This window comes from Eleutherodactylus coqui, chromosome 1 (assembly GCF_035609145.1).
Source record: "Eleutherodactylus coqui strain aEleCoq1 chromosome 1, aEleCoq1.hap1, whole genome shotgun sequence".
Classification (NCBI taxonomy): domain Eukaryota; kingdom Metazoa; phylum Chordata; class Amphibia; order Anura; family Eleutherodactylidae; genus Eleutherodactylus; species Eleutherodactylus coqui.
This window is the reverse complement of record NC_089837.1, coordinates 311,647,973-311,660,130: the sequence shown is the minus strand read 5'-3', so window position 1 is coordinate 311,660,130 and position 12,158 is coordinate 311,647,973. Positions and strand designations below refer to the sequence as shown.

The following is a 12,158-nucleotide window of genomic DNA, read 5'->3' as shown; positions in this document are numbered from 1 at the left end:
GCCGAGGGATGTTTTTTATGCGGGCTAAAAACCCACTGCTAATGACAAGTGAACGAATAGTGCATGACTGATTATCGCTCACTTTCGGACACTTGAAAGAATTTTGAGTGATAATCGTTGCATATCAAAGAGCCTTAACTTTACTTTTATATTTATGTCACTACTTTCACAATTTTACAGACCCTCCAACTCCACCAACCAACCTCAGCTGCTTAATGAGCATTACAAAGAACCTTGTGAACTGCACGTGGCAACTTCAGAAGGACCCACTCTTGGCAGAAAACGTCACACTGTCAGCTGTCAGGCAAGTAATCAGATGTAATACTGAAAAACATTGCCCTCTTTTTCTAACCTGTGGATGTCACTTTTAGGTTTTACATTTATAAATTGTTTTAATTGAATATTGCAGGTCCGAGAACAATTGTAGAACTCCTACAAGCAATGAATACATATGTAATGCCTTAAAGGGGGAAAACTTTTGTACCATTTCCCGTCAATATTTTTACAATACAAGGGAACTGGCTGTACGAGTGACAGTGCAAAACAGGATCGGATCTGCTACCTCATCTCTTTGTCTAATCCCATTCCAGGAAGGTACATTCTTCCTAGTAGGACAACAGCTATATATTTTATCATATGCTCTTTAACTGTATTATAATTAAGAACATTGCTGATTACGGAAATATATTTATTTACTAGCGTTCAATAATTGTAGAGTGTCTTTATACATCTTTGCATCATTTTAAGGGGCTACAAAGTAAACATTAAGATGATAAATTCTTAGTTTCATACCACAATGCTAGCTTTTTATCATTAATTTTGTTGACAATCCATTTAGTGGAGATGGTCAGCTTTCATTTACAGATGTTTTTACTAGTGAAGAGAGTAAGGGGGACATGCAAGTTGAAAGTTCCCATGTCTAAAGGGTATTGAGCCAGCGTGAGCTTGGTCTTCCATGATCTCTATAGCAGATACAAGGATTGCCTCTAATGTGTAAAAACATCTACACAAGAGACGACAAATTGTTTAGCTTTAAATGAACTATTTCTAAATGGACAGTGGGTGGTACACACATAAATGGATGCGTTGGTGACCTATACATGAATATGTCACACAAATTGGCCAGCTGGGACTAAGATCAAGCACTGGGATTCTCTACTAGAGTGAAATATGTCAGCTATACATAAGGTATCACTAAGAATAAATATACAGTCTTGTATCTTTGAATGGCATGTTCTGAGGTAATTGCATTTTCCATTTCAGTGAAGCTTGAGCCAATAGTAATTAAAGATGCTAAAGCTCATAAAGACTGTGTTACAATACAATGGACATTTGGAAAAGCAGACTTTTTAACAGGCATGAGATGTGAGCTTCGCTACAAAATTCCTACAGAGATGAAGTGGACTAGGGTAAGTCTTAGTACTTCTCAATTTTATTTTTCTAAAGGAGCTTCACTAGCCAGAACATTGAAGTTCCTAGCCCTCATAATTGGCCAAAGTCCATGCCAATATGAAAAATATATCCCAATTAATCAATCATTTCATGAACCCAACAAACCATTTAAATAAGTTCAAAAAGAGCAATGTTGATACTAAACTAAAAATTAGTGCAGCCAGAGAAACTCTTGAGCATATGATCAGTTCAGCCAAATCTGCCTTCTGGAGGGCAAATTAGTGAAATCGATTTTAACTTTCATTGACTTTAATGGTAGTTGGAATTGGCCAGCCTTATTAATGATGATTTTGGTCAAATCAGCACGATCCTGACAAACTGATTTATTCCACTAATTGCTTATCATTACTACTGACTAGGACTCACAACATAATGGAGATCTATGAAGTGAGCAGGCAGAAAGTAGTAGCAAGGTATACAAATATTTCATGGGGCCCCATAACAAAACTCAGAATTTGTTATCTTCTCGAAAAAATAATAGATATAAACATATAACAATTTCTGTAATTTGTAAACACCTTTGATACCATCAGAAACTATATGAATCTCTGAGGATCTCCATCAGTGGAGATTGTGATTACGAGTAGAATTATGATTTTACAATGATGAGGGGCAAACACCCTGCAACAGCTGTCTGTGTATGGTTTTCTGGCTTGGTTTCCTATTCCCAATCATTGCTTTGCAGACTTGTTTAAGCTGTACATTGAGTTGAAGGAATGCTGCCATCCAATAGGTGGCACTGCAGAGGTATTGTTCCATTATTAGACATGAGAAATCCAGAGCAGAGATAACACGCTGACCTATAAACTTTCATATTCCTTGTCACTGGACTAATTTACTGTTATGCTCAACCCCTCCCTGGTATTTATGTAGGTGCTGTTAATCACAACATATATGCCCTTTTATCCTGTCTGTGTTATTTATCTAGGTGCAAATTAAGTTCACTATGTCTGTGCCCTCCCATGTGATCATGTGTATATGTTTTTACATAAATGCCTCTTTAGATCTGTTCCATAATGCCTGAGGAAGGACCCTGAGTAGGTTCAATAGCTCGCTATATCATTATAGATTTTTGTTAACCATTAAAAGGCATCATATGTACAAGATTACTTGGTTTCTCTTACTGAGAACAATTACACATAGCTAGCTTATAGACACATAGACACAGCAGTTTAGCTCTAGTATACCACTAAATAATACAGTCATCATAAAATGTACTCAAGTAGCAGCTATACAGAGTGATAAGTGGACAATACCAAAGAAAGATGTCACTGTAATCACTATCACTATGAAGAATATACATTTGACTGTTATACGATGACTGCATTATATAGATGTTACTAGTTCTGAGCTGCTGTATGCAAGCCACCATGTTGTAAATGTTCTTTTAGATATGCTGTCTGATTATATATAATGCATGTTTTTCTTGGGGCGGACCATGGCCAGTGGACATTAAAAGTAGCTGCTGGGGTAACAGGGCAGTAGGTAGCCCAAGCCAAACTTTTGCACCCACGCCCATGTGTCTTTAGCTATGTCCCTGTCTTACACTATCTGTATTATACACATACAAACACACAGGACTGACCTCCAACGCTGCACACTGTCTCGCACAGCATAATCTCACTCCTTCCTCTTGCTCCAACACTCAGAGTACAGTGAACACGGGAGCCAGAGGTAGGAGTGATGTCAGGCTGTGCGATACAGCATACAGCATCAGAGGTTAGTTGTTTGTGTGTAAAATGCACATAGTGTAAGCTATCCAGCAGCTGGACTTTTGAGGGTTCAATCACACGGGTGCATCGACACCCGTACACAGGCGCCGATGCGCCCGTGAAATGAGCCCTCACTGCAGGAGGAAGACGGCTGTACCTAAAGATGGACATCTCTCTGCAGCGCTGAAGAAAGAACACATGACCGGCAATGAAGCCGGTCACATGTTCTTTCTCCTGGTGCTGCAGAGAGACGTCCATCTTGAGGTACGGCCGTCTCCTTCCTGCAGTAACACGGGCGCCGATGCGCCCGTGTGACTAAGCCCTAAGAGTAAAGCCTAGACGGTCCTAAACATTTATTGCCCCCTGGCCCAGCCTGCCCGGATGGAAAAATCATAGTCACAAGTTTTCATCTACTAGCTCTTTTCTTTGGAAAATGTTAAATTATATATACAGCCTGCAGAAGGAAAACTGCAGAATATCAAAATTATGTAATAGTTAGAAATGCTGCTACTCCTCATGTGAACACATGGCAGCTAAACAATCACCTGAGAGTGTGGATACACTTTGAACGTGTTTAATTTTCAAAAAAAGAATGCATAAAAAAAACATAAAATAACTTATTTTCAATAAGTAAAGTAATCTCCTTAACATCATATTCATTGTCCCTAGCCTGTAGAGATATCAACTGATGTGAAAACAATGGACCAGTGTGGCTTGCTAGCTGGTACAAAATATGATTTACAGATTCGCTGTGTCCGTAAAAATCTAACAGGGCAGTGGAGTGAGTGGGGACCAACAACCAGTGTTACCACTATGGAATCAGGTAAGTTTTGTTATTTAGAAAAAGTGGAAATAAGCAAACTTACTAGTTCTGATAACCTAGTATGAAATGATATATAAATTATATATTTGCGGATCATGCAAAGTAAAAATCTATTGCATGCATAATTATTAGTAAGCCCAATTAGTCAGTTTTGATTCCTGCAATGAGTAGTTTTTGGAGTCTTTGGCTTTTTCCCCAATGGTGTGAACACTATTTCTCGAATAGTACTCATCCATATTGTTGATGGCCATCTTCTTCCTTTTCTCAACTTTTTCAAGTACTAATTTATATGCCCGATATTGCCTGGGTATGTATCTACTGTATATATATAGCCTATTTTCTAATAGCATTTCTTATTTAGAAATACTCATTGTCCTTGGCCAATTAGAGAGGTAAAGATAAGCGTCCACCATTTTTTTTTAATGATTTATTAATTTTTAACACTTTCGTCAGCAATAATTCATTTTTGTTTTTTTAATCTGATTAATAATTTTTTGTTCTTCTTGAAAACCCCTGGAACATCCAACATAAAATTGTCCTTGGGAACAGCATGGAGACCTCATGCACTTCTTTTTCTGGGCCACTATGCTTTATTGATGGTGATATATAATTTCACCCTGGAAAGAGTGATCATTGTAAAACGTGTTTGTAAGCAACATTTTTGGTTTTTCCACCATGCAGCATAGGTGAAGAAATGATTTAGTGAGCCTATACTTGAGCATGCTACATGTAATTGCTGGTGGGACTCCAAGTTAATACCACAGCACTTGATTGACTGGCCTTGTTGATGGTGATGCCACATTCCAGCCATACCAACTATGTGTAGCAGGTTAGGTTAAGAGTAGAGATGAGCGAACGTACTCAGCCACGCCCCTTTTTCACCCGAGTGCCGCGATTTTCGAGTACTTCCGTACTCGGGCGAAAAGATTCGGGGGGCGCCGTGGGTGAGTGGGGGGTTGCAGCGGGGAGTGGGGGGGAGAGGGAGAGAGAGAGGGCTCCCCCCTGTTCCCCGCTGCTACCCCCTGCTCCGCCATGCCTCCCCCGCCGCCCCCCGAATCTTTCCACCCGAGTACGGAAGTACTCGAAAATCACGGTGCTCGATCGAGTAATTACTCGAAATGAGTACGTTCGCTTATCTCTAGTTAAGAGCCATCAAGGCATGCAGGAGTCTATGAAAAACAAACAAATATACAAGCAAATTTTTTTCTTTCAGTGATAGTATTGTCATACCTTTATGCCAGTAACAATGTTCAGGCTTTAGTACTCTTCTTGTCCTAACTTCCTACTATCCAGCTTTCCTATTGACATTAAAATATTTTTATTTTAAACACTATTATCATTTTAGTTCCAACTGGAAAATTAGAGACATGGTGGAGGATATTGGAATTCACACATGACAGTCTACTGAAAGTTCAGCTGATGTGGAAGGTACAGTTATATGTACATAAACTAATCTGACTTTTATGATTTTACCAATATAAGAAATAGAATCATAAGACTATAATTTGAAATATTGGGCCTTTTTAGTTATCAAAACTGAGTAGGTAAAAAACTTGCCTTGTTGCCCATAGCAAGCAATCAGGGTTTAGCATTTATTTCCTAATCTACTCTGGAAAAATGAGAGCTTTGCTGTGATTGGTTGCTGTGCACAGTCCCGTGACAGTTTCTATGTTAGGTAATATTGTTCAGGGAGGTTCATTAAGTTAATTTTTGAAAATTATGAATATCCCTTATTAAGGGCATAAGGACATAAGTAAGGAGGATCTCACACTCAGTAGTAGCTCTCAACTTTGAGGACCCACTTGTTTGCTAATACATACACTGGTAATTGTTTAAAATAAATGCTATCTAATTAGAGATGAGCGAACACCAAAATGTTCGGGTGTTCGTTATTCGAAACGAACTTCCCGCGATGTTCGAGGGTTCGTTTCGAATAACGAACCCCATTGAAGTCAATGGGCGACCAGAACATTTTTGTATTTCGCCGATGCTCGCTAAGGTTTTCATGTGTGAAAATCTGGGCAATTCAAGAAAGTGATGGGAACGACACAGAAACGGATAGGGCAGGCGAGGGGCTACATGTTGGGCTGCATCTCAAGTTCACAGGTCCCACTATTAAGCCAGAATACCGGCAAGAGTGCCCCCCCCCCCCCTCCCAACAACTTTTACTTCTGAAAAGCCCTCATTAGCATGGCATACCTTTGCTAAGCACCACACTACCTCCAACAAAGCACAATCACCGCCTGCATGACACTCCACTGCCACTTCTACTGGGTTACATGCTGCCCAACCGCCCCCCCTCCCCCCCACAGCGCACACCAAAGTGTCCCTGCGCAGCCCTCAGCTGCCCTCATGCCACACCACCCTCATGTCTATTTAGAAGTGCGTCTGCCATGACGAGGGACCGCAGGCACACACTGCACAGGGTTGGCACGGCTAGGCAGCGACCCTCTTTAAAAGGGGCGGGGCGATAGCCCACAATGCTGTACAGAAGCAATGAGAAATAGAATCCTGTGCCACCGCCATCAGGAGCTGCACATGTGGGCATAGCAATGGGGAACCTATGTGCCACACACTATTCATTCTGTCAAGGTGTCTGCATGCCCCAGTTAGACCGGGCTTTTTAATTCATAGACACAGGCAGGTACAACTCCCTATTGTGAAGTCCCTGTGGACCCACAGCATGGGTGGCTCCCTGGAACCCACCGGCGGTACACAAAAATATCCCATTGCATTGCCCAACACAGCTGAGGTAGTAATGTTGTGCGTAATACAGGTGGGCTTAGGCCCACACTGCATGCCCCAGTCAGACTGGGGTTCTTTAGAAGTGGACACATGTAGGTTAAACTCCCTGTGGACCCACAGCATGGGTGGGTGCCAGGAAGCCACCGGCGGTACATAGAAATATCCCATTGCATTGCCCAACACAGCTGAGGTAGTAATGTCGTGCGTAATACAGGTGGGCTTCGGCCCACACTGCATGCCCCAGTCAGACTGGGGTTCTTTACAAGTGGACACATGTAGGTTACACTCCGTGTGCACCTACAGCATGGGTGGCTCCCTGGAACCCACCGGCGGTACACAAAAATATCCCATTGCATTGCCCAACACAGCTGAGGTAGTAATGTCGTGCGTAATACAGGTGGGCTTAGGCCCACACTGCATGCCCCAGTCAGACTGGGGTTCTTTAGAAGTGGACACATGTAGGTTAAACTCCCTGTGGACCCACAGCATGGGTGGGTGCCAGGAAGCCACCGGCGGTACATAGAAATATCCCATTGCATTGCCCAACACAGCTGAGGTAGTAATGTCGTGCGTAATACAGGTGGGCTTCGGCCCACACTGCATGCCCCAGTCAGACTGGGGTTCTTTACAAGTGGACACATGTAGGTTACACTCCGTGTGCACCTACAGCATGGGTGGCTCCCTGGAACCCACCGGCGGTACACAAAAATATCCCATTGCATTGCCCAACACAGCTGAGGTAGTAATGTCGTGCGTAATACAGGTGGGCTTAGGCCCACACTGCATGCCCCAGTCAGACTGGGGTTCTTTACAAGTGGAAACAGATGCATTTATAATTCCCTGTGGACCCACAGCCTGGGTGGGTGCCAGGAAGCCACCGGCGATACATAAATATATCCCATTGCATTGCCCAACACAGCTGAGGTAACGTCAGCTGGAATGCAGGTGGGCTAAAAATTAATTTGATTACACTGTAGGCGAGGGCCCACAAAAATTGCTGTATCAACAGTACTAATGTACATCCCAAAAATTGGCCATGGCCAGCCAAGAGGGCAGGTGAAACCCATTAATCGCTTTGGTTAATGTGGCTTAAGTGGTAACTAGGCCTGGAGGCAGCCCAGTGTAACGAAAAATTGGTTCAAGTTACAGTTCCAACGCTTTTAAGCGCATTGAAACTTTTAAAAATTGTTTAGAAAAATTATTTGAGTGAGCCTTGTGGCCCTAAGAAAAATTGCCCGTTCAGCGTGATTACGTGAGGTTTCAGGAGGAGTAGCAGAAGGAGGAGGAGGAGGAATATTAGACACAGATTGATGAAGTAGAAATGTCCCCGTTTTGGATGGTGAGAGAGAACGTAGCTTCCATCCGCGGGTGCAGCCTACGTATTGCTTACGTATCGCTGCTGTCCGCTGGTGGAGAAGAGAATTCTGGCGAAATCCAGCCTTTGTTCATCTTGATGAGTGTTAGCCTGTCGGCACTGTCGGTTGACAGGCAGGTACGCTTATCTGTGATGATTCCCCCAGCCGCACTAAACACCCTCTCCGACAAGACGCTAGCCGCAGGACAAGCAAGCACCTCCAGGGCATACAGCGCTAGTTCAGGCCATGTGTCCAACTTCGACACCCAGTAGTTGTAGGTGGCAGAGGCGTCACGGAGGACGGTCGTGTGATCGGCTACGTACTCCCTCACCATCCTTTTACAGTGCTCCCGCCGACTCAGCCTTGACTGGGGAGCGGTGACACAGTCTTGGTGGGGAGCCATAAAGCTGTCCAGGCCCTTAAAGACTGTTGCACTGCCTGGGATGTACATGCTGCTCGATCTCCGCACCTCCCCTGCTACCTTGCCCTCGGTACTGCGCCTTCTGCCACTAGCGCTGTCGGCTGGGAATTTTACCATCAGCTTGTCCGGAAGGGTCCTGTGGTATAGCAACACTCTCGAACCCCTTTCCTCTTCGGGGATGAGAGTGGGCAGGTTCTCCTTATAGCGTGGGTCGAGCAGTGTGTACACCCAGTAATCCGTTGTGGCCAGAATGCGTGCAACGCGAGGGTCACGAGAAAGGCATCCTAACATGAAGTCAGCCATGTGTGCCAGGGTACCAGTACGCAACACATGGCTGTCTTCACTAGGAAGATCACTTTCAGGATCCTCCTCCTCCTCCTCAGGCCATACACGCTGAAAGGATGACAGGCAATCAGCCGGTGTACCGTCAGCAGCGGGCCAAGCTGTCTCTTCCCCCTCCTCCTCATCCTCCTCATGCTCCTCCTCCTCCTCCTGTACGCGCTGAGAAATAGACAGGAGGGTGCCCTGACTATCCAGCGGCATACTGTCTTCCACCGCCCCCGTTTCCGAGCGCAAAGCAGCTGCCTTTATGGTTTGCAGGGAATTTCTCAAGATGCATAGCAGAGGAATGGTGACGCTAATGATTGTAGCATCGCCGCTCACCACCTGGGTAGACTCCTCAAAATTACCAAGGACATGGCAGATGTCTGCCAACCAGGCCCACTCTTCTGAAAGGAATTGAGGAGGCTGACTCCCACTGCGCCGCCCATGTTGGAGTTGGTATTCGACTATAGCTCTACGCTGTTCATAGAGCCTGGCCAACATGTGGAGCGTAGAGTTCCACCGTGTGGGCACGTCGCACAGCAGTCGGTGCACTGGCAGCTTAAAGTGATGTTGCAGGGTGCGCAGGGTGGCAGCGTCTGTGTGGAACTTGCGGAAATGTGCGCAGAGCCGGCGCGCCTTTACGAGCAGGTCTGACAAGCGTGGGTAGCTTTTCAGAAAGCGCTGAACCACCAAATTAAAGACGTGGGCCAGGCATGGCACGTGCGTGAGGCTGCCGAGCTGCAGAGCCGCCACCAGGTTACGGCCGTTGTCACACACGACCATGCCCGGTTGGAGGCTCAGCGGCGCCAGCCAGCGGTCGGTCTGCTGTGTCAGACCCTGCAGCAGTTCGTGGGCCGTGTGCCTCTTATCACCTAAGCTGAGTAGTTTCAGCACGGCCTGCTGACGCTTGCCCACCGCTGTGCTGCCACACCGCGCGACACCGACTGCTGGCGACATGCTGCTGCTAACACATCTTGATTGCGAGACAGAGGAGGAGGAGGAGGGTGCTTTAGTGGAGGAAGCATACACCTCCGCAGATACAACCACCGAGCTGGTGGCCGCAATTCTGGGGGTGGGTAGGACGTGAGCGGTCCCAGGCTCTGACTCTGTCCCAGCCTCCACTAAATTCACCCAATGTGCCGTCAGGGAGATGTAGTGGCCCTGCCCGCCTGTGCTTGTCCACGTGTCCGTTGTTAAGTGGACCGTGGCAGTAACCGCGTTGGTGAGGGCGCGTACAATGTTGCGGGAGACGTGGTCGTGCAGGGCTGGGACGGCACATCGGGAAAAGTAGTGGCGACTGGGAACTGAGTAGCGCGGGGCCGCCGCCTCCATGATACTTTTGAAGGACTCCGTTTCCACAACCCTATACGGCAGCATCTCAAGGCTGATGAATTTTGCTATGCGGACAGTTAACGTTTGAGCGTGCGGGTGCGTGGCGGCGTACTTGCGCTTACGCTCCAACAGTTGCGCAAGCGACGGCTGGACGGTGCGCTGAACTACACTGGTGGATGGGGCCGAGGACAGCGGAGGTGAGGGTGTGGGTGCAGGCCAGGAGATGGTAGTGCCTGTGTCCTGAGAGGGGGGTTGCATCTCAGTGGCAGGTTGGGGCACAGGGGGAGAGGCAGGGGTGCAAACCGGAGGTGGTGAACGGCCTTCGTCCCACCTTGTGGGGTGCTTGGCCATCATATGTCTGCGCATGCTGGTGGTGCTGAGGCTGTTGGTGTTGGCTCCCCGGCTGAGCTTTGCGCGACAAAGGTTGCACACCACTGCTCGTCGGTCGTCAGGCGTCTCTGTGAAAAACTCCCAGACCTTAGAGCACCTCGGCCTCTGCAGGGTGGCATGGCGCGAGGGTGCGCTTTGGGAAACAATTGGTGGATTATTCGGTCTGGCCCTGCCTCTACCCCTGGACACCGCACTGCCTCTTGCAACCTGCCCTGCTGCTGCCCCTGCCTCCCCCTCTGAAGACCTGTCCTGAGTAGGCGTTGCAAACCAGGTGGGGTCAGTCACCTCATCGTCCTGCTGCTCTTCCTCAGAATCCTCTGTGCGCTCCTTCCTCGCACTTACTGCCCTCACTACTACCTGACTGCAAGACAACTGTGTCTCATCGTCATCGTCCTGCTCACCCACAGAAAGTTCTTGAGACAGTTTGCGGAAGTCCCCAGCCTCATCCCCCGGACCCCGGGAACTTTGCAATGGTTGGGCATCAGTGACGATAAACTCCTCTGCTGGGAGAGGAACCACTGCTGCCCAATCTGAGCAGGGGCCAGAGAACAGTTCCTGGGAGTCTTCACGCAGCTGAGCAGGTGTCATTGGAGTGGAGTGAGGAGGCTGGGAGGAAGGAGGAGCAGCAGACAGAGGATTCTGATTTGCAGCAGTGGACGGCGCAGAACTGCGGTTGGACGATAGGTTGCTCGAAGCACTTTCTGCCATCCAGGACAGGACCTGCTCACACTGCTCATTTTCTAATAACCATCTCCCGCGTGGACCCATGAATTGTGCGATGACTATCGGGACGCCAGAAACGTGCCTCTCTACTAATCGCGCCGCAGTCGGCTGCGATACACCTGGATCAGGAGTTTGGCCTGTGCCCACACCCTGACTTGGCCCTCCGCGTCCTCGGCCGCGTCCACGTCCTCTAGGCCTACCCCTACCCCTCAGCATGCTGTATTACCAGTGATTTGATTTCACAGGCAGGAAATAAATTGGCGCAAGACTGCAGGCCAAATATAATTTTTTCCCTTTTTTGAAAACGAAAGGCCCCACTGCCTCTAGTGAATGAATAATCTAAGTTTAATAACTGTGCTGTGGCCCTGCTAATGTGGCACAGAACTTGAGGGTAGCAGAGTTATTATAACTCTGGCAGAGCAGGTATTTTTTTCCAAATTAAGGAAAGCAAATGGCGAAGCCAGGAGTAAAACGTAGCTGGGTGCGTCTGATTTTTAAACGTTGCACACGCAGCCGACACGTGTCCACCGCCCTTAGGACGGACAGAGGCAGGACAAATAGAATTTTTTTCAGTTTTTTTCCACCAAAAGGCAGCACTGCGTATATTCAATGAACATGAGAAGTTTAATAACTGTGCTGTGGCCCTGCTAATGTGGCACAGAACTTGAGGGTAGCAGAGTTATTATAACTCTGGCAGAGCAGGTATTTTTTTTCCAAATTAAGGAAAGCAAATGGCGAAGCCAGGAGTAAAACGTAGCTGGGTGCGTCTGATTTTTAAACATTGCACACGCAGCCGACACGTGTCCACCGCCCTTAGGACGGACAGAGGCAGGACAAATAGAATTTTTTTCAGTTTTTTTCCACCAAAAGGCAGCACTGCG

The 12,158-nt window shown here is 46.8% G+C and overlaps 1 protein-coding gene across 2 annotated transcripts in view; it reads left to right on the top strand.

Moving 5' to 3' along the window:
* Positions 1-12,158, top strand: part of CSF3R (colony stimulating factor 3 receptor) — a 71,128-nt gene that overhangs the window by 34,635 nt on the left and 24,335 nt on the right. For both annotated transcript variants that reach the window (XM_066592039.1, XM_066592032.1), the window contains 5 exons: positions 181-304; positions 410-594; positions 1,264-1,409; positions 3,834-3,987; positions 5,333-5,415. In XM_066592039.1, the coding sequence (XP_066448136.1) occupies positions 181-304; positions 410-594; positions 1,264-1,409; positions 3,834-3,987; positions 5,333-5,415 (692 nt within the window). The remainder of the gene's footprint in view (positions 1-180; positions 305-409; positions 595-1,263; positions 1,410-3,833; positions 3,988-5,332; positions 5,416-12,158) is intronic.